At 37.6% G+C, this 26,276-nt stretch overlaps 1 protein-coding gene across 2 annotated transcripts in view; it reads right to left on the bottom strand.

The window, feature by feature from the left end:
- PLXDC2 (plexin domain containing 2) overlaps positions 1 to 26,276 on the bottom strand; it is a 455,689-nt gene that overhangs the window by 274,358 nt on the left and 155,055 nt on the right. For both annotated transcript variants that reach the window (XM_043564759.1, XM_043564758.1), the window contains exon 2: positions 10,780 to 10,991. In XM_043564759.1, coding sequence (XP_043420694.1) covers positions 10,780 to 10,991 — 212 coding nt within the window. The remainder of the gene's footprint in view (positions 1 to 10,779; positions 10,992 to 26,276) is intronic.

Below are 26,276 nucleotides of genomic sequence, written 5' to 3'. Positions count from 1 at the left end.
TTTTTTTAATAACAAAGAAATACACCTTAACAAAGCAAAATTTTAAAAAAATCCTTCAAATGGCCACTTCCTACAGTTTTTTTTGTTCAGCGACAAAAAAAAAATGCTTAAACAACGCATGTCAAATACGTTCTACATCTGCTCAGACCAAGCAAACCTATTCAATGAGGCAAAATAACATTTTGACCATCATGGCAAAAGTGATACTGATTTCCAGTTCAGTTCAGTTCTTTTAACTTTTTTAATGTTTTTATTTACTTTTGAGAGACAGAGAGAGACAGAGCAGGAGTGAGGAAGGGGCAGAGAGAGAGACAGAGAGGCACAGAATCCAAAGCATGCTCCCGGCTCTGAGCTGTCAGCATTGAGCCCGATGTGGGGCTGGAACCCACAAACTGCAAGATCATGACCTGAGCCGAAGTTGGATGCTTAACCGACTGAGCCACCCAGGCGCCCCTGATCTGGCACATTTCTAAACATATTCATAAAGTTGTTTTCTTATTCTTTGGATTGCATTTTTCCTATTTGAATAGGACACTCTTCTATTCTGGTAAAGATTAATCCCATTCACTTGTAAAAATAATAAAGAGATATCTTACTACTCAATGGACAGAGAAAGACCACAAGTCATTCTTTGTTCCATTGGTATTTAAGAAAGAGAAAATAATTGCTACTAATTCATTGTTAAGATAAGAGATTGTTGTATAATACTTTTTATAATGGACAGATTCACTGTTTTTTTAAGTTCTTTTTTTTTTAAGTGTTTATTCATTTTTGAGAGAGTGGGGGATGGGGAGAGAGAGAGGGGGACAGAGGATCCAAAGCAGGCTCTGTGCTGACTCAAACTCACAAACCATGAGATCATGACCTGAGCCGAAGTCGGATGCTCAACCAACTGAGCCATCCAGGTGTCCCCTGTTTTTTAAGTTCTTTGGGAAGATTTGTTAATGTTCTTTGTAAAAATTTTCAGAACATGAAATTAAAAAAAAATATTTTAGTGTTGTATGGAAACCAATTTGACAATAAACTTCATATATTGAAAAAAAATAAATAAAAATAAATAAATAAATAAAAACAAAATAAAAATAAAAATGTGAACTATAAAAAAATATTTTATTTTTAAGTAATCTCTACCCCTAACATGGGGCTCAAACCCACAACCCCGAGATCAAGAGTTGTATGCTCTACTGACTGAGCCAGCCAGGTGGCCCCAGAACATGAAATTTTAAACAATACTTTACTCTATGCTATTTTTAAGTGACAGAACAAATAAAAATTTGCATTCAAATATGAACACTGTGCAGAGTCTAACCTAGAATATCAGAAACTAAAATGTTATTAGAGAAGAGAACTCTGATAATCACAAATCATTGCATTCATCTTTGAAAATTATAAAATTTTCCAGGCTAGAATTCATGAAACCCTAAAAATTTAGGAAGCGTTACTAGCATTACATTTTCTAGGCAGAAAATCCCATCACCAGATGAGATGCTTTTAGTTTTGGAAGTACCTAAAAGACCCCCTTAATGAAAGATGCTGTGACTAAGTGAATTTTTAACTTAAACATACAGAATCTTACTTTGCAAGTTTTTCTTTCAAATCCTGTTGGTCCCAAATGGGATCAGTACTGAGAATCCAAAATAATGGAGATAGATAGATAGATAGATAGATAGATAGATAGATTGTCTAAAAGGTGAATGTTAGTGTTTCCCCTAGCTTTGCTTTTTTAGCTGGGGATTGGGTAAATACATGACATTTACAAAAGAGCTAGAAATTACTTCTAAAAGAGAAATAATTTCAGCAGTGTTTAATCCATTCATTCAATTTAGTGCCATGGATTCCAAACTATTATTTCAATTTAAGAGCTCAGGCTTGAAATACCATATAGAAAATAGCTCAAACCAACTGTTCCCAAGGGCTTTGTTTCCTCTCTTGTTTCTAGGCAGATCCAGACATCTATGCATCGCTGGGGCATGAACAGAAAGGTTTTCTTTCAGGGATACACAAAAAGAAAATTAAAGCAGCCTCCTTTCATTCTGAATGCTAACCACCCTTTCTTAAAAGGACCTTCATATATTTGATGCATTCCTTAATAGAGTATAGAGTGCCACATTAGCAAATTTCTTTATGACAAATGCAAAAAGCAATGAATATGAATATACACAGGCATGCTTTGTTAAAAAGAGGCCCTTCTCTGTCTTAAAACTACTTCAGAAATGCAAGGTGAAGTAAAAGTCTCTTGAATACTTAGCAAAGTGTATTATACATTATTGCTAAAAAATGAAATGCAAGTTTTCATACCCTAAGTTGTAATAGTCAGAAAATTTTTAAGTGTCTCCCATATTTGTTCTTTTTTTATATTTTAGAGAAAGAAAGTATGAGCAGGGGAGAGGGGCTGAGGGAGAGAGAGAATCTTAAGCAAGCTCCAAGCTCAGTGCAGAGCTTGATGCAGGGCTTGATTCCACTCTGGGATCACGACCTGAGCTGAAATCAAGAGTCAGACACTCAACCAACTAAGCCACCCAGGTGCCCCAGTGTCTCCTATATTTGCAATGGTTGATTATATGTAATGTTTATACGTAACACTGTTTCCATCTGAGTCACAATATTTGGCAAAGACCCATGAGATATCTTTGACAAAGGTCCACCGAAACTTACGGGTATCACATAAAGTTACAGAACGTCATTGTTTACCCAAGACCTACAGTCTTTATTTTTCCAATGCATTGGTGCTACATTGTAAAGTGCATATTAATTTGTTAGGTAAAATAAATGCCAAAGACTTGGTGTGATTTAGTGTATATAACTGGTATTAGTATTTCTAAAAATTAAGTAAGTTTCCATCACAGAGGCTGGCAGATTCATTAAGCTACATGTCTTCCTGGGAAGAAACAGTGGCCCCAGTACTTCCCCAGATGTAGTCATAAAAAATCATGTTGTTGACATGCCTGTGCCAACTTGGACCTATTTAATCTTTGAGATACAATCACTTTATTACTGTTTCTGATTCTGAAAAAAAATCACAGAAAAAAAAAACCTAGTCCTTAAGACATAATCCATTAATATAAAATGGGACTGTCCAGTGAATGACCCCAGAAGTTGTCTCTTTGTTGCCCAGAAGCTACATAGCTGAGGAGATAGGCTATACGCCCTGCAAGGAGATGGGCTCAACCTGAACTCAATCCTCCACTGCACCTGGCAACCCCAGCCTGGGTCCTGGCTCTTCCTAAATAGCTGGCAGGTAAGCCAGGACTGCTTGTGCTTGAGCTTTGAGTATTTATTTCCTCTGTGCAATGCCCTCTCATGCTTGTCCAATAAAGAGGAAAAGCAAATGGGACCCAGCCCTGCCTGGAGCACTGTCCCACGGTGGGATACTTCTCCATGGGCTGCCCAGAGAACAGGGGACTCACGCATCTGTTGGCTTTGCTGATCCTGACTTCCAGCCCATACTTAGTGGTCACTGGCTCCTTCACCTTGAGCCCTTTGCTCAACATGTAAAGACTGGACACATTCCGGACTACCAAAACAATTCATCTGTTTTTTCAGCATGATTTTTAAAAATCAATCTGGATAAAGATCTAGACCTATGACATTAAGCAATACTATGATTTTTGATGTTGAAATAATAATTTTCACAAAAGTGTATTTTAAACATCCCATGGGAAGTTCTTCTGGATAAAGAGGAAAAATATGATTGCAAGATGATATAATAAAATTTCAACTGCTAAACAGTTACCTGGTGTTCCCTCTATTAGAAGTCTCCCCTTACTGCCCTAGATAATACAAAGAAAGGCAGAAGATGTGGCGCGGTCCTCATGAATAGAAAATGAGGTAGGAAAAACTGCAATATTTTTTTTAGTTAACCTAAGGGGTTTGGCGGGGGGGGGGGGGGAGGGTAAGTATGGTATTGTTCTTTGTAAATGAAGATCACAAGAATATTATTCACTCTAAAACATAATTCTTGTTCTGAAAATAAATTATACGACTACCACACTTAATAATTTTATAATCTGTGTGTATCACTCCAAAGACTATTTCCATGCCATGACTGCAAATAAACTCAATTAGCTAACAGTGAAGCATCATAGAGATAATTCAGTTATTCCTTATGGAGCTCTTTGAAGGACAGCTATGGCTCTTTTTTCATTCTTGTTTCGATAAAGAGCTGGCATGTCATGCTAAGAATAATCTATAATTGAGCGAGATCTATGATGCTATATTTTAATCCTCATCATCTTTTAAGAGGATGAGCGGTAACTGCAGGTGAATTCTGCCTGATCTATTTCCAGTGCATGTTCTTCTTGGAAGACTAAAAATCCTTGTCAATATTCCAGAAGAAACCGAATGGGATTAAATCAGAAGTTTACCGCTAGGTGTTTGTACCTATTACCAAAACAGAAGGAATTAAAATAGATTTTGTTGTCAGTTAGCATACAACCTTTGGCAACACAGAGTTGAAGACCTGAGGCCAATTTCAGCCCAAAGGAGGGGGGTGGTGGCAAGGGTGTAACAGGTCACCCTCAGGGAAGGGAATGACAGGGATCCACAACTGACTCTCAGAGTCAAGGGAGTACCAGAAGGTGGGGCAAGGCTTTGGTCACAGTGGTTAATGATTAGAAATCTAAGTATTTCTGAAATTCTTACCTTCACCCATAACTCTCCTCTAATGGCTATCTCATCTTACCTCGCAACAATTCTCATCTAGATGTAATTCATCTTTCCACCCCTCAGATTTGGGCTTTTGGATGCAGTTCCTTGGCATAGTGTTATGGACTGAACATTTGTGTCCTCCCCGCCCCCCAAATTCATATGTTGATAGCCAATCCCCAATGTGATGGCATGAGGAGGGGTGGCCTTTGGGGCATGATTAGATCCTTAAGGTGGAGTTCTCATGAATGGAGATTAGGGCCCTTATAAAAGAGACCCCACAGAGCTTTCTAACCCCATCAGCCATGTGAGGACCGTGCAGAAAGAGAGCTCTCTATGAACAAGGAAGTGGGCTCTCATCAGACCTGCCAGCAACTTGATTTTGGACTTTCCAGACTGCAGAACTGTGAGAAATGAATGTTCGTTGTTTAAACTGCCCAGTCCGTGGTAGTTTTGCTCTAGCGGCCTGCACAGATTAAGACACACAGTCTAAAAGGGAGTTTAGATCCTTGCCCCTGCCTATCCGTGCAAAACTCTGTCTAGAAATATCTTGATGCTTGGCTACTGTCTAACTCTCTCTTCCTCACATGGTTCGGATGTCACCTTGTCTCTACATTAATCCCGACTCTCTACGGAATAAGGGTCTCCCTCTGGGTGCTGATTAACTTATTCAGTACTTCTCCTTTTCAATCACACACCCTCACAATGCTTTCTTTCTCATTTCCTGAGGAACCAAATCTGACACCGACAGGGCATTTGGGAAATTTCAATTCACTCGTGAGTCAAATAAGTGTGCTTCTCCAGGATTAATCTTAGTACTTCCTTCACACAGCTTTCTGATTCTACAACCACATACTGAAGCCTCTGGAAGTTCAGACCTCCTAAAATGGAAATGCCTCATTAAAAAAAAAATCTACAACAGCTTTTCACATCCATAATAAATATAGTAGCATAGCTATTCAATCTCAGGTGGCACTTTTCTTTCTTTTGGAAAATGTCACAATTCTGCACTATCACATTCTTCACATGTATAAGTATTTATTATCTTCTCTGAGTTCACTGAGTGGAAAGCGGCCCGAGGACAGAATGAGCATGGCAGTATTCTGCAAATTTTCATTATTCTATTTCTGTGAAATGGGATGATGTGTCTTATTATTACCCTATATTTATATTCATTATTGTGATTGCCAGGCCTCTGAAATGGAGACAGCTTACTTAGACTTGAGACACACAAGCAGTAAGATTTTCATTATCCAAGAATATTCTGATGTATTCTCTGTGTTGCACAGATACCAGGAAGATTCTGCCCACATGGGGCATTACAGAATTTGCCTGTTTCTATGTAAAACAATCATCAAAGCAAGCCCAAGCAAGATTAAGTACCTGCCAGCAACTTCTTTCCTTTCAAGTAGATTGCTTAGTTATGGACTGCAATAAAATATTAGAACACATATAATAGCCTTGTGTGCAGCAGTTAGCAACTGCTAACTTTTTAGAGAAACCTGTTCTAAAATCTGTAAACGGAAGGTGCAGACACAACTTGACATGTGCTATCGATGAAGAGCAGAAAGATTTTCCACATATGCATTTTGGAGAAAAACAGTTGGCCTCTGAGTTTTAGCCATATTCATCGCACATATTTGCTGACCATTCTCAACTGTACCTTCCTCAGAGAGGAGCTTTAATGTGAACAAGGATGATACAACTGCTGGATATGCCTGCAATTTTGAACTTGGTACCAAAATGAGAAATCCACAAGACATGCTGCTGGTAGGCGGCACAATTTAATCTAAGGTTTTGCAGAACATTTACATCTTCAAAACTAACAGCTAAATCCGCTTTGTGGTCTAACTGTCTGCAGCTCAAAGGGTGGCCTGTGGTCCAGCCACACGCGCAACACCCGAGAGGCAGCAGACTGGCTCACAATTTCTGAGTCGGTTTGGACTGTGGAGTTATAGGATCCATAATTCCTATTTGTAAATATCTCCTTCTTTAAGTCATCCCAGTGCCTGTGAATCAAGGCAAGGAAAAAAAAAATCACACTTGACAACCCTTTCCAGAAACATTTTCATTGTCCCAAGAGAGGGAATATGAAGCTCAAAATACTGCATGTAAATTAGTGATAAAAACTCCATGTGCAGTTCAGGTTCAGGGTATTAGAAAAGAATCTGTGTTGGATTTCTTTAAAGGTGAAGAACTATAGATTACCAGCACCATTACAAGGAGTCAGCTGATGAATCTGATCTTCAGGAAGATCAATAATTCTCACTGCTCAGGGCCTCCCCATTTCATAATGCCACTGATGCTTCAAGAGCTCTGTGCCAGCCAAGAGGAAAAACAGCCAGCAACAAGGTGAAGACTTATGTGCTGCTTGTCCGTGCACCTGTCCCTGGGGTCATGGGATTCACTGAATGCTGCTCGAACAAAGTTGAATCATGAACGGAATTCAACCTTACCTGAAAGGCTTGGAAGCCTTATATTCCCAAAGTAATTACAAAAAGTAGCACACGAGCGACTGCTTTTAATACCTACCAATCGTAAGAAGGCATTGTTCTTACCTGGCCACGTGGTCATATGTCCACATGAACAGAGAAAGTACAAGAAGAAGGGTCTTTCATAAATCAACAGTCAGACCAACAGAGGCATTTGCCAACTGTTGAGTTCCTACTCACTCATCAGGAAATATAATCGGTTTCAAAACATCTTTATATCTTCATGGGGGGAATATTAAAAAAAAAAGAAAGAAAATGATGACAACAACAAGAAATTTCTACTGGAAGAATTCTGTAATTGAGATACTAAGTTTTACAGTTCCTCTATTATCTGCTCTTGTGCAGAGCTAGAAAATATACTGTCACCAAGTTTAAAAAATAACAGCCTTTGTTTATTTCTGAATGAATCTGTGCCAGAATAGTAAGTATGCTATTGTCTTTTGTTTTTGTCTTTGGTGAAAGTGGGATATCAAGTCTAGACGGCGGCAGAAGTGGGGGACATGTGCTCGAATGCCATTCTGGGTGGTTTAAGTCTCACAGGGATACAGATCATTTTAACAGCCACTGCTACAGCCAGGGCTCTGGGACAAAACCATTCAGATTCTTGACATCAACTTTGGAAGCATCTAAAGGGAAAAGCACACGTAGTCTTTCATGTTCATTGCTTGTATTAAGCGACATAAATCAAAATGTTTATTCCTAAGAAAGACCTTGTCATAATGCCCGGCACAGAGTAGCCACTCCACAACCATTTGGTTCCTTTCTTCCTTATTTCTGTTTAACTCAATCAGGCAAAAATATTTTCCCTAAAAGAGACACAACAATGTTCAAAAATGCCATTTCAAGGGCCAGAATAAATAAATTTTGCAGAGAAGTTTCAGATGTAGGCTTTTGTTTCCAGAACTAGAGGTAGTGTGCCAAGGAGTGACTTATGGGACTTGAGTCCCCAATAATCTCCATCATCCCCAGAACCGCATCAGAATAAATAAACCCTTAAAAAATAAAAGCGGTCATCTTGTTATGAAATCTAGCTTCAAGAGAAGTCCCCTTCCAGCCAGACTGAAACCCCCAAACTACTTTCACATCAATATTCGGGTACTGCCATTGTCCAAAATCATGACATAATCAAAGTACCATTTACTTTTCCTCGTATTAGAGGAAGCGAAGTCAAGCAGAAACGATAAATCTGGGGAGTTGGGCAGGCCCGGGTTTAAATACCTTTATTCATTAATGGAAGAGCTTAGGAAAAATACCAAACCTAAATCTGAAATTGCCCACATGTAATAGTCACTGAGATTACCCAGTGAACCTGGAGACACAAATCACACTAGGCTGATGTCAGGACAAGGCAAGATGATATCCATACTGTTTGTGCCTGGCAGACCTTAGCACCGAGTGATTATCCAGCATATACCTCTCTGCACCTGCACTATCCTGCCTCCTTTTTTTTTTTTTTCACTGACTCAAAACCATTGACATTATGTGATCTCCCTGTTAAGGCAGAAAAGAGAAAAACTGGCTGAAAACAAAATCATGGGTATAGTAACAATCGGGACTATATTCTGAGGAGTGTTAATACATCCCTGAGCAAAGGGATTTTCGCTTTTACAAATGATTAAGAAGATTCAGCATCCTGCCTAGAGATCACAGAGTTCTAGGAATGCGTGTTCTCCTCTTTGAATCTCAGTAGGCTACCAGTTCTGGACAGAGAGTAAACACCTCTGCTTTTGAGCAACTCTCCTTTCTTTAGGTCGCACCCCAGCTAAAGAGTGCTCAGGGAAGAAATATGTTGCCCTCTGCGAGTTGCTATAACAACACTGTTGCCAAAATAGCAGGCACTCTGCAGGAGTCAGAATAGCCTCTTACAGATATTATATGACTTCTGCTCCTGGCACATCCTCTGTTGCCTATTGAGGGGCCTGGCTGGGGCAGTCAGGGACCACCAGAGTCACATGCTAGCCAAGGAGATGGAGAGGGGTTTTGAAAATTGCTGGCCTTCTCACATACACAGAATCCCAACGGCCTGTGCTTCAGATCTTCTGAAGATTCCTTTCGCTATGCAGGAACAAAATGATGCCTTGATAACTATTTGGAGAACTATGTAGTGTCTGTTTCAGGAAGTGGAGTTCTTTTCCTAAATAATGAGTGTTTCAGGGCCGTAAAAAGAATGCTGTTTGGTTCCTAAAAAGTAGGAACTGGTCACCTAGGAGAAAATAGAACTACAACTACAGTTTGAGAGAGCATACACAAACAGACGATGGCCAGACCATGGATGACAACAGAACTCTTACCCCCAACCTCTACAGAAACCAGTCCAGGGAAACAACCTCAGCAGCACTCAGCCCAGAATGGTCAGGACTTGGTGAATAACTGACAGCTTTCCTATCTTTTGTCTCTAGGTCTAACTCAGTAAAACCCAAAAACGGTCCCCAAATCGATCGCCCGAGATGCTCTGCTTCTAATTAACCCACCTCCAGCTTCTCCATGCCAACAACTTCCAATCAGAGCATACCTGAAGCCTCCCCTTTTTTTTTTAAAGGAGAACCTTTCCCACTCCCCTGCCTGCTTTTGAGTCTCTACCAAAGGGAAGTGATGGAAGCTGACTCTTGCTAGGGCAGACTGAATAAATAGCCTCCATTCTTGTTTGGGTGGTTTTTGCTTATTTCCATAAGATTGACCTCTTTGTTTTTGTTAGATCTGGTGGACTAACAGGAGCCTATTTTGTGATTTGCAATGCTAAGGACAATAGAAACTTAAACAATGTAATACTACACTTGCGGCCTCTGGGCAACCCTACAGACTGCCTAAAATGTACCCTCAGCAAACTTCCATACTCATCCAACCCAACTCCAACCACCCTCATTCCACTCCATAACTCCAACCATAACAAAGAATTGCTTACAGTCACTGAGTGACCGACCATTCCAGTTCGCCCAGAACTGTCTTGTTTTCAGCACTGAAAGTGCTACGCTCCAGGAAACCCTTAGTCCGGGGTAGAATGGGACAGCTTGTCACTCTATGAGACTCTTCAAGCATGCCCTACTGTTCTAAGACTTAGCCATTGAAAAGGCAATTCACTCTGCCGGGAATCTCCTTTCTTACTCCAGGCAGGGTATCAACCTGGTGAGCTCCTCTCAACTTGCCAAGCCCCTGCCTAAATGCCCTCTCCCAGGCTAAGCCTCTTTGACAGTGGTGCATCCCCCAATCCTAAGCAGGTGATCTCTCCCTCCTCCATGCCATGCTATAGCCTGTATTTTTCTCGTACGTATCACATAGCCTAGAGATGATTTGGTTACACAGTGACTTCCTTGCAGGCAGGGGCTGTATCGTGTTCCTTTGTGTTTCCTCACGGTCATCACCACATCAAGCTAATATTTGTCTGTTTCTAGAGTAAATGAATACATCTGTGACTAAATAAATGGCTTAGCTACGATGTATTTACTTATTTAATATCGTTACAATTATTTATTACTGAATTAGTAAATATCAACTAATTATTTATGGATGAGTTAAACTGATCCTTACAAAAAGTCCCGAAGCTCTGGACTGAGCTGAAGGGCCAGTCTATACATATGTGGGAGTTGGGTGCCTTACAGGAAATACATGCATCAATCCATTTCAGTTGCCCAGATTGGTTACCTACCTCAATCTGGGTGGTGTTGTCCTGCCCATCATCCAGTAGCAGGTCTGTGAAGCCTCTGGGCTCTGGGGAGTCTTGGCCCATGCTTGCTCGGTTCGAGTCTACTGCCTTGAGGGAATCCAAGCTCCTTTTCCACCGGTGGCTGAATGCATGCGTGTCCACATCGACTTCCTGTTCTGTTTGTGGGAAGACCTGAGCAACTTGATATTGCCAATCTGTTTGAACAAGAAATACAATGATGAGTTGCCACTTGCTATGAGTCATATACATGTTCGCTAACAGAGCAGAAGAATAAGTCTGCTAGTCATGAAAATAGGAAACTAACTCATAACAGCGGAATCTGTTTAATTGTAATATTTTGAGTTGGTATGAACATCTCTGTGTAGAATGCAATTTTAAAACACGCCATAAGTCATGACTATGGTTAATGTGCAGATCCAGCAGAGTCCCTAAAACAGATGTGCAGCCCTAAAGCAATGCATTTTATTCTCTTCCCTCCCCACCCTCTGCACACACACGCTTCATAAACATTCTCTAGTTGTCCTGAGAAAATAAGCTACAATCCAAACAAAGGAATGAAACCTAGTGATTCTTAGCACACTTGAAAATAAAAATCAGACGTTATTAACTTGTGAGTTTATATTCCCTTCACACAAGTTTTGCTGGGCAGCAAGGAGACAACAATGTATTTGAATAGGTTAAATAATATATGGAATGATCTTTGTGTAAATGTGCTAACCTGCTTTGTTGCTCACAAGTCAGATTTGGTTCATTGCCCACCTCACTTAATAAGCAACACCCACAGGAGGCATCACAAAGGCTCTTGTTCATTTGTGCTGATCTCACCTTGGACTCTTGTCAGGGTGGTGAAGGATGACAGTGATAGGCACTTAGAGAAATGGATGGGAAGGCAAAGAGACCAAATCACAAAGGTATTTTAAAGCCATCTGCAGGGACTGGCCTTGCTGACCCAGCTCATCCTGCTACTACAGGAGGGAAAATAAGATTTAATCATTGCTCCTAGTCTTTCATTTCAGTGGGTCAGCAGGGGAAGGTATATCGCAAGTATGGGAAATTCGGTTTCTGACCAAGAAGAACACGCTTCTTCTACACAACTATTACCCAAAGATATGAATTGACAGCCTTTATAACTGGCAGGATACAGGTTCAAAAAGGGCTAAGAGAGCAGTGATTTAATTATAGCTGTGATGTTGCCCTCAATATGAGAACATTCCAAGAAACCAAAATGTATTTAATGTGACTTATTACACTACTGTATCAGCTACTTAGAACTCTAATAACTAAGTTAAGGCTACCACTGCTGATCACACACAAATGGTCTAACACATTTCCCTTTCAACTCAGAAAGGTGCTAATAATTCTTCTAGACAGAAAGGATATTCTTTGGTTTCACCGTGAACTTAAAAGATCTCCCGCTGCTTGATGCTTGGGCAGATACAGCCCAGAGAGAAATACCACCATATTACCACCATAGTGTTGGTAATTTAGACTTTTTCATGGGCCCATGCAATATGAGCTTAAAAGAATGGTGAAGACAGAAGTGGCCAAGAGCTCCACATATAGGAACCCAAGAGCTAGAAAAATGGAGCACCATGCACAAGTCACAGAATTGTTGTAAGGCTGAAAAATCTCAGGTACACAAAGGTCTGATCATGGGTCCCCCCCAACCCCCGCCTGCCAACTCACAGTAAACGTTCAATCACTATGGCTAGTGAGTATTGTCATCATCACCATATAAAATGTTTCTTTTTTAACATTGTTGTCCAACTGGCCATTGAACTGTGCTCAATAAAAATGTTGATGACTGACTGACTGATGGATAAATGAGCTGTTAACAGTCTCTTTGGAACAAAAATGATTGGACCAGGCAGAATTAAGTAATGGAAGAAATACTGAACAAGGATTCAAAAGACCTGGGGTGGAATTCTTTGTTAGGTTTGCTGCATATGGGGTCCAGCATAATTTACAAAACTCAGTGCTTTGGTTGCCCTATATTTTAAATGGGAATGAAACTACCTTACCTGCAAAGGCAGACAGAGTTTCCTGACGATGTGTCAGGCTCTAAGACCTATGGTTCTAGGCAAAGCTACATAAAGCAATTTTATTTGCTTTATTTATATATTCTGCCTCATTACCAAAAATATATGAGTCAGCATACAACAAAACTAAGCAATACAGTTTTATAACAACCAGCTAAGACCTGCTGGCCCAACACTTAGGTTAATTTTAGAGATGTGTGTTTGTCTTGCACTAAAGGTGGTGGCTATCTGAATACAAATAATCATATCAGAGCAACTGAAAATCTATACAAGATTCTTGTTAGAATGTCAATCCAGATAAGAAACGTAGTAAATACAATGCAGTTAATGGATTACATGCTCCTGGATATAAAAATGGCTTTTAAAACAATCACACAAAGGGAAGTGCTCCAAGCAGAGGTTTTTCTGTCCTCTAAAATGTAAATCGGGAAGTCTGCCTAAAACTTCAAAGAATTAATCTTCATTAAAATCTTCAAAACAGAATTTCAAAACAACTCTTGGTTTCTTTCAAATGGGTGCTACTGTTTGATATTAATTGCTTGATATTTATGTTATCACTACCTTTCCAGAGCTTTATAACACAAGACAAAAAATGGTACTTCCCATGATGCCTGGAGGCCAGGAACATCACGCTAGCCCCTGTGATCCTGGCACAGGGCAGTGAGAGACAAAATAACGAACATTGGGGGGGCTGTCTGCATAGAAAGTCTAGTTCTCAACTTCCTTGAGCCCCTCTTCCATTTTTCCCTACCTTCTTACCCTAGAGAACAAATGGAAAGGAACTTCAAAGCTTAGGGGTGATAAAACCCATATTCCCCACTGTTAAATTGACTAAAAGAAAAAGATCATTAGCTCTGTGACTTAACAGCCTTCCCAAGCAAGCCCATACCTAAGCCTGTAAAGGCCTCCAGGAAAAGAAATTGAAACCTAAGGACAACCAGTCTCACACTTTTCTGAATCAGGTAAATGCTTAAGCCAATCAAATAGTTTTCTTGCTTTGTGTCTGCCTTTTTCCCCATAAAAGTCTCTCCCCTCTCCTGTCTTCAGAGTGCTCCCATTTCTGGCTCAGGGCTGCCAGACTAGAATTGATCTTTGCTCAGGTAAACTCTTGAAATTTTTAATATGCCTCAGTTTATCTTTTAACACTACATAAGTTGAAGTTTGGCATGTTTGATTAATATGTCAAATTCTTTTCATAGTGTTTTCATAGTTTCATAAGTAATGCTTTAGAAGGGTTACTGGGGAAGGTAAATTTAACAGACAGGGAGGCCTCCTGTATAAGACAAACATATATGCTGACTCTAGTACTCACAAAGTAAGTCCCTAGACAGCTGTGGGGTTGTGGTGGGGTTCCCCCCCCCCCGATTGTTAGCGATGTTTTATCATTTTTATTCTCTTGCTTCATGGTCACGTTAACAGCTATTACAGCTGCGGAGTGGTTTGCCTCCATTATGGACATGCTCGCTCCTCCTAGAATTTGCTACCTTCAACTTTGCAAACCTATCACTCAATTACTTGCTAGCTCTCGTATTTACAAAGACTAAACAGGATCTAAGGAAGGCACTGAGGGGTTTTTTTAATAAGAAAATTTGTGAGCTTTAGGGCTTGGCTACTGTGAATTTTCTTTTGGTTGTTATTTTAGACCTAATTCTTTTTCCCTGGTGATGTTATGAATACTAAGAGGAAACATTCCTATATGCTCCTAATTCAGTCCTACATGGTTCATCAAGACTGGAGTATGAAATTGGCTTAGATTTTGATCTCATTTCAGAATTATTTTTTAGACAAGATAAAACAAGTCAAGAATGAATATTTTATAGAAATAAAGACCGAGAAAAATTGGCAAAACCACAGCATGGTCATCTACATTGTAAATTATTCCTGGGCACTTCATTTGCTTTCAAACTCATAAAAATATTTTAAATTATTCTTTAAATCATCACCAAAATGAATCATTCAGAAGCAAGATACAGGGATATATGTAATATAATTTTCCCCTTCCCAGCTGTAGTGAAAACAAAAGCATCAGGAGGGATCTTTGAGTAGTCTGGCTCAGCAGATTGTTTGCTTTCTGCCCACTGTATGTTAATTAAGCCACTGATGGAAAACTTTCAAAGATAATTTTCTCCAACATATCTTGCTATAATTGTTAATCACATGGCTCATGGAAATATTAAATATATCTAAAGACTCTCTTTTGGATATGAGAGAAAGCTTACAGACATATTTCTGTGTGTGTATATGTGTGTGTATATATGTATATATATATAGACAATACATAAATTAATCAACACATTCTTAAGATATTTTATTCAATTAAAATAGCAGATAAACTATCACTGAAGAAGCAGCTTCATTACATTCCAAATTAACGTTACTATGAAAGCCAATAATGTCTAGTTAATCCGAGAGTAAAAACAAGAAACTCAAGTGTATCCTCCTATCATTCTTTGCAAACCATGTAAGTCCCTTTTGTGCCATCATATACTGTGAAATAATTTAAAATAAAATAAAAACAAAAGGTAAGAAAACTGTGCTGAGCTGGATATGTTTATATTTAGGTCTCACCTGAATGATTTTATTAAAATAGCTTACATTTAACCAATAGTTATACTTTGAAAACATCCTTAACCGTATGTTGTATGTCTTGCATACAGATCATATACACAATACATGTCAAATGACCAAGAAGTAACTACATAAATTGACATGCATCTTATGTAATTGAGGTCTGTCTGTGCCTTTTGGTAAGCATTTTGATCTACACTTTACAAGTGAACCCCTGTGAATCCTCTGCAGAAACATGAAGACTGTTCACTGCAAACAGATTTGATGACTAGATTCATCTGAAAATAGATAAAATCATCTGGCTGAGGTAGACCCCTTTATATGGCTTTGCATCTCATTTATTGTGGAAGTAAAGAGGAAATTCTATATAAATGGTTATATCCATGGTTATGTCCACTAATGAACCCGCAACATAGTGGATTTGAGGTTTTGACTGACAGTGTTACAGAATAAGACAGCTACAGAAGTGAAAGTGAGAAGTGAAAGCATTCACAATGTTGCAAGATATGTTGAGAGATATTAAAGCACTTGAGTAGCCCCTAGACATCAGAGTCTTTTTAAGCCTCCCACATGATTATTTGAGCCCCCTTGGATGAGAACCACTGCTCCATGCTCTAGTCCCAACATACATGCCTTAGGGTATGTACTCATCACCTCTTGCTTCCAATCTGGTCTTACTGTCTTCAAACTCTTTCTTCTCCAATCTTCTCTATCTGTTACCAGAGGTACCTTTCAAAGTTATTCACTTCTCTCTTTGGCTTAAAACCACTAATGGCTCATTACCACCCACAAAACTATAAACACTCCATGCTTTTGTTCCAATCACCCTCCCCTCTATTTGCGCTCCGCCCCCATCATGCCCTAGGCTCGGACCATGTAGAATTTTTCAACAATCTCTTTACTTGCAAGAAGTATAGTTACCTTTGCATGGAGGAAAACCCCTTTTCATCCCAGACTTTGGGCAATCTCACAATTCCTTGAAGATCCACCTCAAATATTCTCTTGTTAAATGAAGCTTCCCTTGGGGCACCTGTGTGGGTCAGTTGGTTAAGCATCTGACTCTTGATCTCGGCTCAGATCATGATCTCACTGTTGTGAGACTGAGCCCTACATCGGGCTCTGTGCTGACTGCTTGGGATTCTCTCTATCCTTCTCTCTCTCTCCCCTTACCCAGCTTATGTGTGCGTGTGCACACTCTAAATAGATCAATAGAGAGAGAGATAGATAGATAGATAAAAATGAAGCTTCCCTTGACTCCCCCAGGCAGAGTCTTTTTACCTGACTCTTCAAACACAATTTTGCCTATCCCACTTGAATGTATAATTGTATAGTTGTTCAGAAAAGAGTTAACACAGCAAGCCTGGGACAGCTATCCTTAGAAAATGCTGTTTGCAAGGCTGGCTGTTGGCTGGTGTCCGGAAACTTAGATTTAGGAAGGGTTCCTGCTATTCTCTAACAGATAAGAGTGGCTCACCATAGCTAAACTGGTTGGGCAAATAATATGGCTTATGGTGAACACCTGCCTTCCTTCTGGAAGTCTGGAATCTTGGTACATGCTAGACAGAAGGTGGATATTTCAACAGCTCCCAGTAAAAACACTGGGCGCTGAGTTTCTAATGAACTTCATGGTTGATGATATTTTACAGGTGTCATCACGGCTTGTTGCTTGAAAAATTAATTGTGTCCTATGTGTTCCTGCTGGGGAGGGCTCTTGGAAAGTTGCCCCGGGTTCCCCAGACATTGCCCCGAGTGCCTTTTCCCTTTGTGGATTTTGGTTTGTATCTTTTTGCTGTAATAAATCACAGCCATAAATACAAATATATGCTGAGACTTACGAGTTCTCCTAGCATATGGCCAAAGCTGGGGTGGCCTAAGAGACTCCCAACACTGAGATGTTTCAGATCAGAGACTCTATCTTATTTACATTTTTTTGTCCTATCATCATAAGCATTGGCACTGACATATAACAAGTATCCAAAATCTTCTGAATAACAAATGAATGAATAAGCAAATGAAGGATTGACCAAGTTGCTGCTCATCTGAGACAATGACTTAAAAGATTTTATGTGTAATCTCTTAGCTAACTTAAGATTTTAACCACATTTCTGAGTAGCCAGATCGAAGGGTGGAAGAAGGAGAAAACCCTGGGAAAACAAATCCAAACAAACAAATTTCATTTATGAGATATGAGTTGGACTCTGAAATAGCTCACTGGTCAGTTAGGTGATGTTCGGCAACACTTATGGTTGCAGTTTATCATCTTGGTTCTTTAGGGTTAGTGAACTCAGTAAGAAATACAACACCTGTCTTTGAAAAATGCAGTCATGGCCCAGGGAGACTGAAAAATTATGAGTTAGATGAAACAAGGACAATTTTAAGTTAAAAGAGGAAAACAGGTTGAGAATGACTCTAGAAGTTTGAGGCATTAATAGTTTTCTAATTTTATTATTAAGTAAAATAATCAAAAATTTTAATTTTATACATAAAAAGGGTATCCTATGGAAACCATTCTCAGTTTTATGAACAATCATCAGTAATATTTAGGACAAGTTTAAGGTAAGGCTACATATTTACTAAAGGGTTAAAAATAAGTACAAAGAATAAAACTTTGTTAGCAGTTACAAAAGAGGTGTTTATGCATGGCTTCTAATAATGAATTAATAATAATAGGAGTAATATTGATAATAATAACTAACTTTCATTTAGGGTTAGTTGATTACTATGTATGGTTCTACACGTCTGCATACATTAATGTATTTGGCACATACCATTATTGTAAACTGTGTTACATAAGAGAAAATTGACGCATATGAGGTGGTAAGTGATAGACTAGGAAAGTAAACAGAGCTGAATCCAGAGACTTGGTCTTAACAATGATCTAATCTGCCCCTGATTAATCTTTTGGGGGCTCAATTTAGCAATCTGTCACGAACCCTGATGACATGACACAAAGAAACAATCTAAAAGGGGGAACAAAATAAATGAGACAAAATGTGCTATTTAAAAAAGCAAAAATCCATAAAAAATTTAGCACCTGAAAGCAAAAAAGGAATATGGTATCCCATCAGGTTGACTGCAAAAGGGAGAAAATGAACCAATGTTAAAAAAAAAAAAATGGAGCAGAAAGTAATAGCACACTAATATTAATTATATTTTCATTACATCTTGAAAGGTTGGGACGTACTTGAAAATGAATCATTGCTGTTTTTCTTTTTTTTTGGTTATTTGAGGATTTTCTATTAACTGCCTAGGAGAAATTGAAGAGAAAAACTGAATTCCTTCAAGTAGACTTCACACGTGTTTTACTGGGTTGCTAACCTCCTGTTTTGTAATAAAAAAGATGATTATCAAAGAACTTGGGTCTTCCACTGATGCTTCAGATAAATCTATCAGATTTAGAAAATAAACTCATTTCTACAAGAACCACAATCATTTATAAATAATCTATAAACAGAGTAAATAACATTTAATTAAATCTGAGAATCTATCTTTTAATGAAGTCCCTGAGATCTTCTGTAGAAAACACATCATGAACCCAGAAACCACATGGAAATTTTAGGTATGTGACCTGTGACCTCCTACTATCTGTGAAATGAAAGGGGGCAGTTTTATAACCTTTCTGGTCCTTCCCAGCTATAAAGGTCTGGTCATCTGAAAAAAAAATTAATAAAATAAAATAAAATAAATAATAATAATTAAAAAAACCCTATCATCTACTGGCTGGTTAAGTAGCTTATTAACATGTTTTAGTCTATTTGCCATCATATATTAAATAGTCTGCATTTGTTTTCCAATTTACTACTTAAGTTGTGAAAATTCATGTATTACGAGACTTTAGAGTCTCTATAGCACAGTAAAAAAGTAAAACTATTTGGTAAAAATACCTTAACACTTCCGTTTATCATCAGCCATCCTAAACTACCTTTGCTGCCTATATTCAGAATGGCTGGTTTTAAAATCAGGGCTCTGCACTAAAAGCTAAGCCTCAATGCATGAAAAGTGTAACTCTATCAGCCAAGGGAGATGGGAAATTCTGTAAACAAGGACTAGTCATGGCCAATAGCTTCTCTTAAAAAAAAAAAAAAAAATTGAGTCTTTTGAGCCAGACCAGGCCAGATGGAATCGATTGGGATAATGGTGCCCAGTGTCAAACATTACATCCAAATGCCTAGGGCCCAAATCACTGAGGGTCTTCGATTAAATTATGGCTGCCAGATGTCTGATACACTTAATCTCACTGCATACAGTCATCCGACCATATTCAGTTTGTGGGGTCAGAATCCATAATGGCCCAATGTTGAGCCCAGAACACAGGCTGACTTAGCCAATGATCACAGATGACAGCCAATGTATGCATTTCTATCATACTGTCTTTTAAGTTTCATCTGATTTATATCAAATCACACCATTATCAACATGGCCCCAAATTTCTATAGGTTAAATGCTCTCTAGAGGTTTGTGTGGACTTGGGTAAGTGGCCAATAATGCAATTGTTATAAAGATAACAAAATTATCTTTATTGTTTATTTTTTTTAAAGTTGTAGCCCAGAGGTTATAAATATAAAGTTACTGTGGGCCTGCATTTTTATTAAAAGATGACTTTAGGGCACGTGGGTGGCTCAGTCGGTTAAGTGTCTGACTTCGGCTCAGGTCATGATCTCACAGTTTTTGAGTTTGGGCCCGCGTTGGGCTCTGTACTGACAGCTCAGAGCCTGGAGCCTGCTTCGGATTCTGTGTCTCCCTCTCTCTCTGCCCCTCCCCCGCTTGCATTCTGTGTGTGTGTGTGTATGTGTGTGTGTGTGTGTCTCACTCAAAAATAAATAAAAATAAAAAAAAAAAAGATGACTTTAGTTAGTGTAAGGAATTCCATATTCTTAGATTCAAACCCAGCAGTATTTTTCTGAAATTTGAATGATTATAAAGTTAAACCAGGACAAACTAACAACTTGCCCCCAAAATAATGAGAAATGCTTTCAATTTAATCCAACAAGTAAGGAATAAACACCAGATCTGGGTTCAGCCCTAAGGTGTGGTTTGTTCCCATTAGGACTAACCAGGTATTAGTTGTTAAATGTTGAATACCATTCCTAGATAAAAAGTGAAACATACAACCACAAAATCTATATTTTGGGGCTCCCTGTGTGCGAGGGTTGAAAATATGGGGTAAACAAAATACAGATTTAATATATTCAACTTTGAGACTCAGTTATTACACAAAACACAAACACGATAGACAGCCACTTAATGTCAGACAGAAAAAGAAAAGTCTTATTTCAGTTTTATATAAATTTAAAAGGCCAGCAGAACAAAACATCAATAGCACATATCGAGGTTAATACTATGTGCACATCTATTCAATGTTTTGATCTATAAAATGGCAATCATGTATGGTTTATCTGAATATATACAAATATATCTAACCTAATAATTTTTTAAAAGATTAATCCTCAAAAAAATAAAAATGTCATAAATAGATAACTCACAGCAAAGGAAATGTAAACACTAATAAATGCCCAAGTATTTAACATTATAAAAACAGAAATTCTGGGCGCCTGGGTTGCTCATCTAACTCTTCATTTTGGCTCAGGTCATGATCCCAGCGTCCTAGAATTAGGCCCTGTGTATGGCTCCATGCTAAGCATAGACCCTGCTTAAGAATCTCTCTCTCTTCTCTCTCCCTCATTCACACTCTCTCTCACTCTCTAAAGAAATAAATAAGAAAAAATAAATAATAAAAATAATAAAAAGAGAAATTCAACACAATTCTTTAATATACTACATTCACAAGGATTTATTGTAAATTGTACTTGTCAGTATTCGATAGAGAATTTTTCTGAAGCAAGTATTGTACTCTATTATTGGGAGATTCTAATTTTAATCAAAATTTCATATTGGCAAATTTATAATCTATAGCAAAAGTTTTCTAGGATTTAATACTCTGGAAATATTCTGAAATGCACAAAAGGATTTATGAGTAAGTATAAAAAACTATATGTAGTATGATTTGAACTAGGTAAAAAAAGAAAAAATATATATATACAAATACACAAAAGGAAAAAATGAGAAAGAAATACATTATAATATTACCAGTACTTTTTTCTGTGCTATACAGGACAGAAGCAGCAAGTTTTTTTTAATTTGTCCTTTTACTTCTATAGGGAAGGAGACAAAACCTAAATCTCTGCTTTCTGAAGGTCAAATCCAAATATGCTGACTTGGTGAAGTCTTTCATCACTACCAATATATAAGTTTCCCAGGGAGAGTTATTTAAAGTGCTCTCATAAAGCTTTACCCAAACCTATTGCCGTGTTCTTCTCGTTGTCATTATTGATTAAATGCCATTTCTCTACAAACAACCATGAGCTTGTCAAGGAAAGGTGTCATGCCTTTCTTCATCCTTGTGTTCCTTTCTGTTAGTGTTCACTAAAACGGCCCAGGGTCACGGCATAGTTGGAGTGGTGACCCGGCGTTTTCCATCATGGCGGCTCTTGCTTAAGACAATTTCATTTCTCTGGGTAAATTTTCATCCTTGAATACTTAGCTATGTTGGGGTATTCTTGAGAAAACTTAAAGCATCCCTGCCAAACTCTGTGCAATTTTCTATACTTTCCTAACCTCTTTTTCTATATATGAACTTCATCAAATAAAACATCAGTGTTACAACACTATAACGCCAAAATCCTTTAAAATTTTCAGATAGATTAATACAGTAAGAGAAAAGAATCTTCCCATTATTCTGTTTCTCACATTGGATTCATATATTTAATGAAATATACCTTTATACTACCTTAGGGCCATAAAACAATGGGCAAAACTACTTAGCTTTGAAATCTCCAAACAACTTTACAAAAAAGTTCTCTCAAAAAAAGTCACAGGAGGGGCGCCTGGGTGGCGCAGTCGGTTAAGCGTCCGACTTCAGCCAGGTCACGATCTCGCGGTCCGTGAGTTCGAGCCCCGTGTCGGGCTCTGGGCTGATGGCTCAGAGCCTGGAGCCTATTTCCGATTCTGTGTCTCCCTCTCTCTCTGCCCCTCCCCCGTTCATGCTCTGTCTCTCTCTGTCCCAAAAATAAATAAAAAACGTTGAAAAAAAAAATTAAAAAAAAAAAAGTCACAGGAAAAAGATTTATGCTTCTGAATAGCAAAGGCTTTATGAAGCAAGGATTCATAAATATTAGTTACAGCAGAAAGTGTATAATTCTTTAAACAAAACGGACACTGTTATTTATACTTAAATATGAAATGTTTTATACACAAAGATGTATATCCTTCATGAAGTACTTTTTGAGTATTTACTAGCCAATGACTTGCATAATTCTTCCACTTATCCAGGCCCCCCTTACGATGAACTCAAACTAGTATTGGAGGTGAACTATCTTGAGATAGAAAAAAATGTATTTCTCTATATAAACCTATGATTTTTACTTAAAAAAAATCATATTCCAAAGACCCTCTGTCACAAAAATGGTAAACTACATCAAAAGCTGAGAACATGATGGGAAATTGAAAGTTTGACCATTAGTATAAATTTAGTTAAGATATTTTGGTCTTTCACACACTGTATCATACTTTCAACATGATATTTTGCTCCACTGATTTTGACAAGATTTTTTTTCACTTGTTTTGAAAAAGAGAAATACCTAAATTTGAGTCAAAACTACCATTCATTCAAGTAACCATTTTAAAAGAAAGTTCTCAAGAATTTCAAAATGTTATGAATGTCTGAATTTTGTCATTACTTTCCTAAATAACGTTCCCTAATTAAATTGCATGATTGCATATATTTATGCTGATTACGCAATTTAACTAACATTGTAAATAAACCACAATCAACAAAATTACATTAAAAAGAAAAGTAAGACAGTGAAAACTGTACTAAAATTAGATTTAAATTTCTGTGATAGATTCCTAAAATATACAAACCACAGTTGAGGATTTAAGCTACCAAAGTGAGACAGAATCCAAAGCAACCCTTCAGTCGCTTAGAGATTAATTGGTAGCAACTGCGACTTTTAGAATGCAATTGTTCATTGTCTTGTTTCCTTGAATTTATCTTTTAGTAAATGATTTTTTTACCCATACAGACAAATTGCAAAAGTCTCTGCTTTAAGTACTTACTGTAATATACATTCATGTAAAACCTCCCTTCTACGGGTGTGTCGGCTTTAGTACACAACCAAGAAAAAAATCTGAATTGCATAACATAATTAAAAACCTAAAACTTCCACTATTGGGCAAATGCTACTCACTGGGGTATTGTGAAAAATTATGTTGTGCGTATTCACTAGTGCTCACAACAATACTAAGATAAGCATTCTTTCCTTTATTTACAAATATGCAATGTCTGAAAACATGGATTTACGAAAACTTGTTCTGATTCAGAAAAAGTAATCCACAAAGGATAGAAGTTATACAATTTCCTTATAGTAAGTGTCCCCCATTTTATAACAATAAAATCATTGTTCATAAAAAAGAGTGAATAACCTGAACGACTTTAAAATATTATTAAAGTAAAATATTGCCTTTCACCTAATATGAAAATTTAAATCATTAAAAAGAAAATAGGAAAAAAATTTAAATATCTACCATTCTGTTCTAGGTGCAACAGGCAGAGTTACCGCCTTAGTGAATATCCCTCCTGGATATTTTTCTGCAGGTCTCCTTGTGTCTTTGTACCAGAAAGTGTGTTTGTGTGTGTATGTGTGTGTCTACCTGTGTATAGCTTATTTATTTCAGCACTACAGAATAAATATTTTCCCATGTTCTTGACTATATACTAAATTTAATTAACAATTAATGCCTACCATAAATGAATCCTCAATTGTTGAACTTTCACGTTGATACTAAAGGCTACATCATCCTCATTTCTTTTCTCAGGAACAATTTCTGAAAGAGGGATTTGGACTCCCTGGCACTCAGATTGTTATCAGTTTACACACGCACCAGCAGGAGATGAAGACAGGTATCCCATGTTTTCTCAATAACTTAACGATATCTCCCCTACCCCCCAATTCTTTTTTTTACTTGGTAGATTAAAAAAAAAATGGAATCTCCTTTTAATTTTGATTGCTAATGAGGCAATATTCTTTCCTGTGTTTCTAGTCTTGATTATCTTATTCGAATCTTTTCCGTGGGATATGGAACTTTTTTTAACTTAAAGAATTGTTTAGAAAAAAAATCTATACGCAATTTTCAGGAACTCATTTATCATATAAATGTGTCTGAAACAACTTTGTTGAAATTGACACAACTTTCCCTGAGATATGAGAGCAGTACGTTGCTCAGTTGCTTTTGTACAGTTTAAAATTCAACAAACATGGTTTCCTATATCTTTATGTTTAGCATTTGTCTTTGGGAAACATACTCCATAAATGGGGCGGGGGTAGCTTCCAAACCAAGAACAAAAGCAATAAATAAACTTATTCATCATTAATAAAGGCCATGAGGAGAGAAAGTGTGATTATTTGATGATGGGAATCTAAATTTTAAACAAGAGAGAGCTGGGGGAAAGGAATAAGATATAAGATGAAAGTTACAATTCTAGCTCTTCCCCCTATTTTCTGTTAACAAAAAAATCAAGACAAATAAAAATAATATAACATCAAATCCCAGAGAATCAACCTACAATAGAATAAAGAAGGAGGCCCATGTACCTTAATATTTAAACATTTCAAGCAAATTGAAGCCGAACATGTTTTTATGGCACCCTGGACACCAAAAGGAAGGAAGGGACTATGGTACTAAGGGTATGAAGTTGGCATAAAAATATGTTTTGGCGAACACGTCACTCTGAAAAGCCAGACAAGCCTTCTGACAAACGAGCAGAGGTAAAAAGAAAGCAAAGAGGTCTTAATCGGAGGTATTTAGGAGAATGGCCGCAACGTTGTATAAAAATTAGTTGGGGAGTTGGTTAAAGTGGAGACAATCCCTTTGGAGATAAAGTGACACGTGGTTATTTATTCTGTGAAGGTGTGATCTGCTGTGGTTTGCCACATGTCTCCATCTAGGACCATTTTCTATGCTCTCTGGACAAAAAGGTCTTAACCTTCCACTCATTATTGAAACCATCATAATGGCTTTACTCCTTTCATAATTCAATTACTATAAACCCAAGAATGGAAGTACTTGAAAAGAGAAAATTGAGAGATATCTATGAACTATATATATGTATATATATATATATATATATATATATATACACATATATATATATATAGAGAGAGAGAGTTATAAATATATAATTTTATATATCTATGAGCTATAAAATATATAATTTTTTTCACCTTCAACCACTTCCCACTTCAAAAATTGGTGATAACTACCCATGAGCACTTCTAACGTTTACATACAGAAATCACAATTTGACTTGAACTCCAGTCCCACTCAAACTGAAGACTCCTGCATGTTTACAAGAATAAATTAACACACATTAACATGTTTTTATTCTACACACAAAATTTTCTTTCACATTTCCCAGAGGAAGAGCAAAATGCTCTGAGGCGAACTTTCGAGTCTATTACTTCTAAAGAATGACATGTGAATAAAAAGAAGAAAACAGATCAGCTTGTTCTTGTTTTAACTTTACATAATGTCTCACATCTCACGACATGCTGTTCTACAGTGAAGTGTTTTCACCTGCCTTTTGTTATGAATTACTTGGCTAGGTAACAAACAGGCAGTCCGGGATTATTTTTTTAAAGCCATCAATATCCTTCCATGTTGTTTAGAATGCCGAGAGAATGCTTTCTTCCTTTCTCACTTATCAATCAAATACTTCATGAAGCTTAATTAAAATTAAGTCAAAAATATTCTCTGTGTTTGTATAAACCTTAAATTTGTTAACCTGTTATTGGATTTTCAAAAATACCTGTTTAG

This window comes from Prionailurus bengalensis, chromosome B4 (genome assembly GCF_016509475.1).
Source record: "Prionailurus bengalensis isolate Pbe53 chromosome B4, Fcat_Pben_1.1_paternal_pri, whole genome shotgun sequence".
NCBI classification, from domain to species: Eukaryota; Metazoa; Chordata; class Mammalia; order Carnivora; family Felidae; genus Prionailurus; species Prionailurus bengalensis.
Note: the sequence above shows the minus strand (reverse complement) of the source record. Positions and strands in the feature narration are given on the sequence as shown.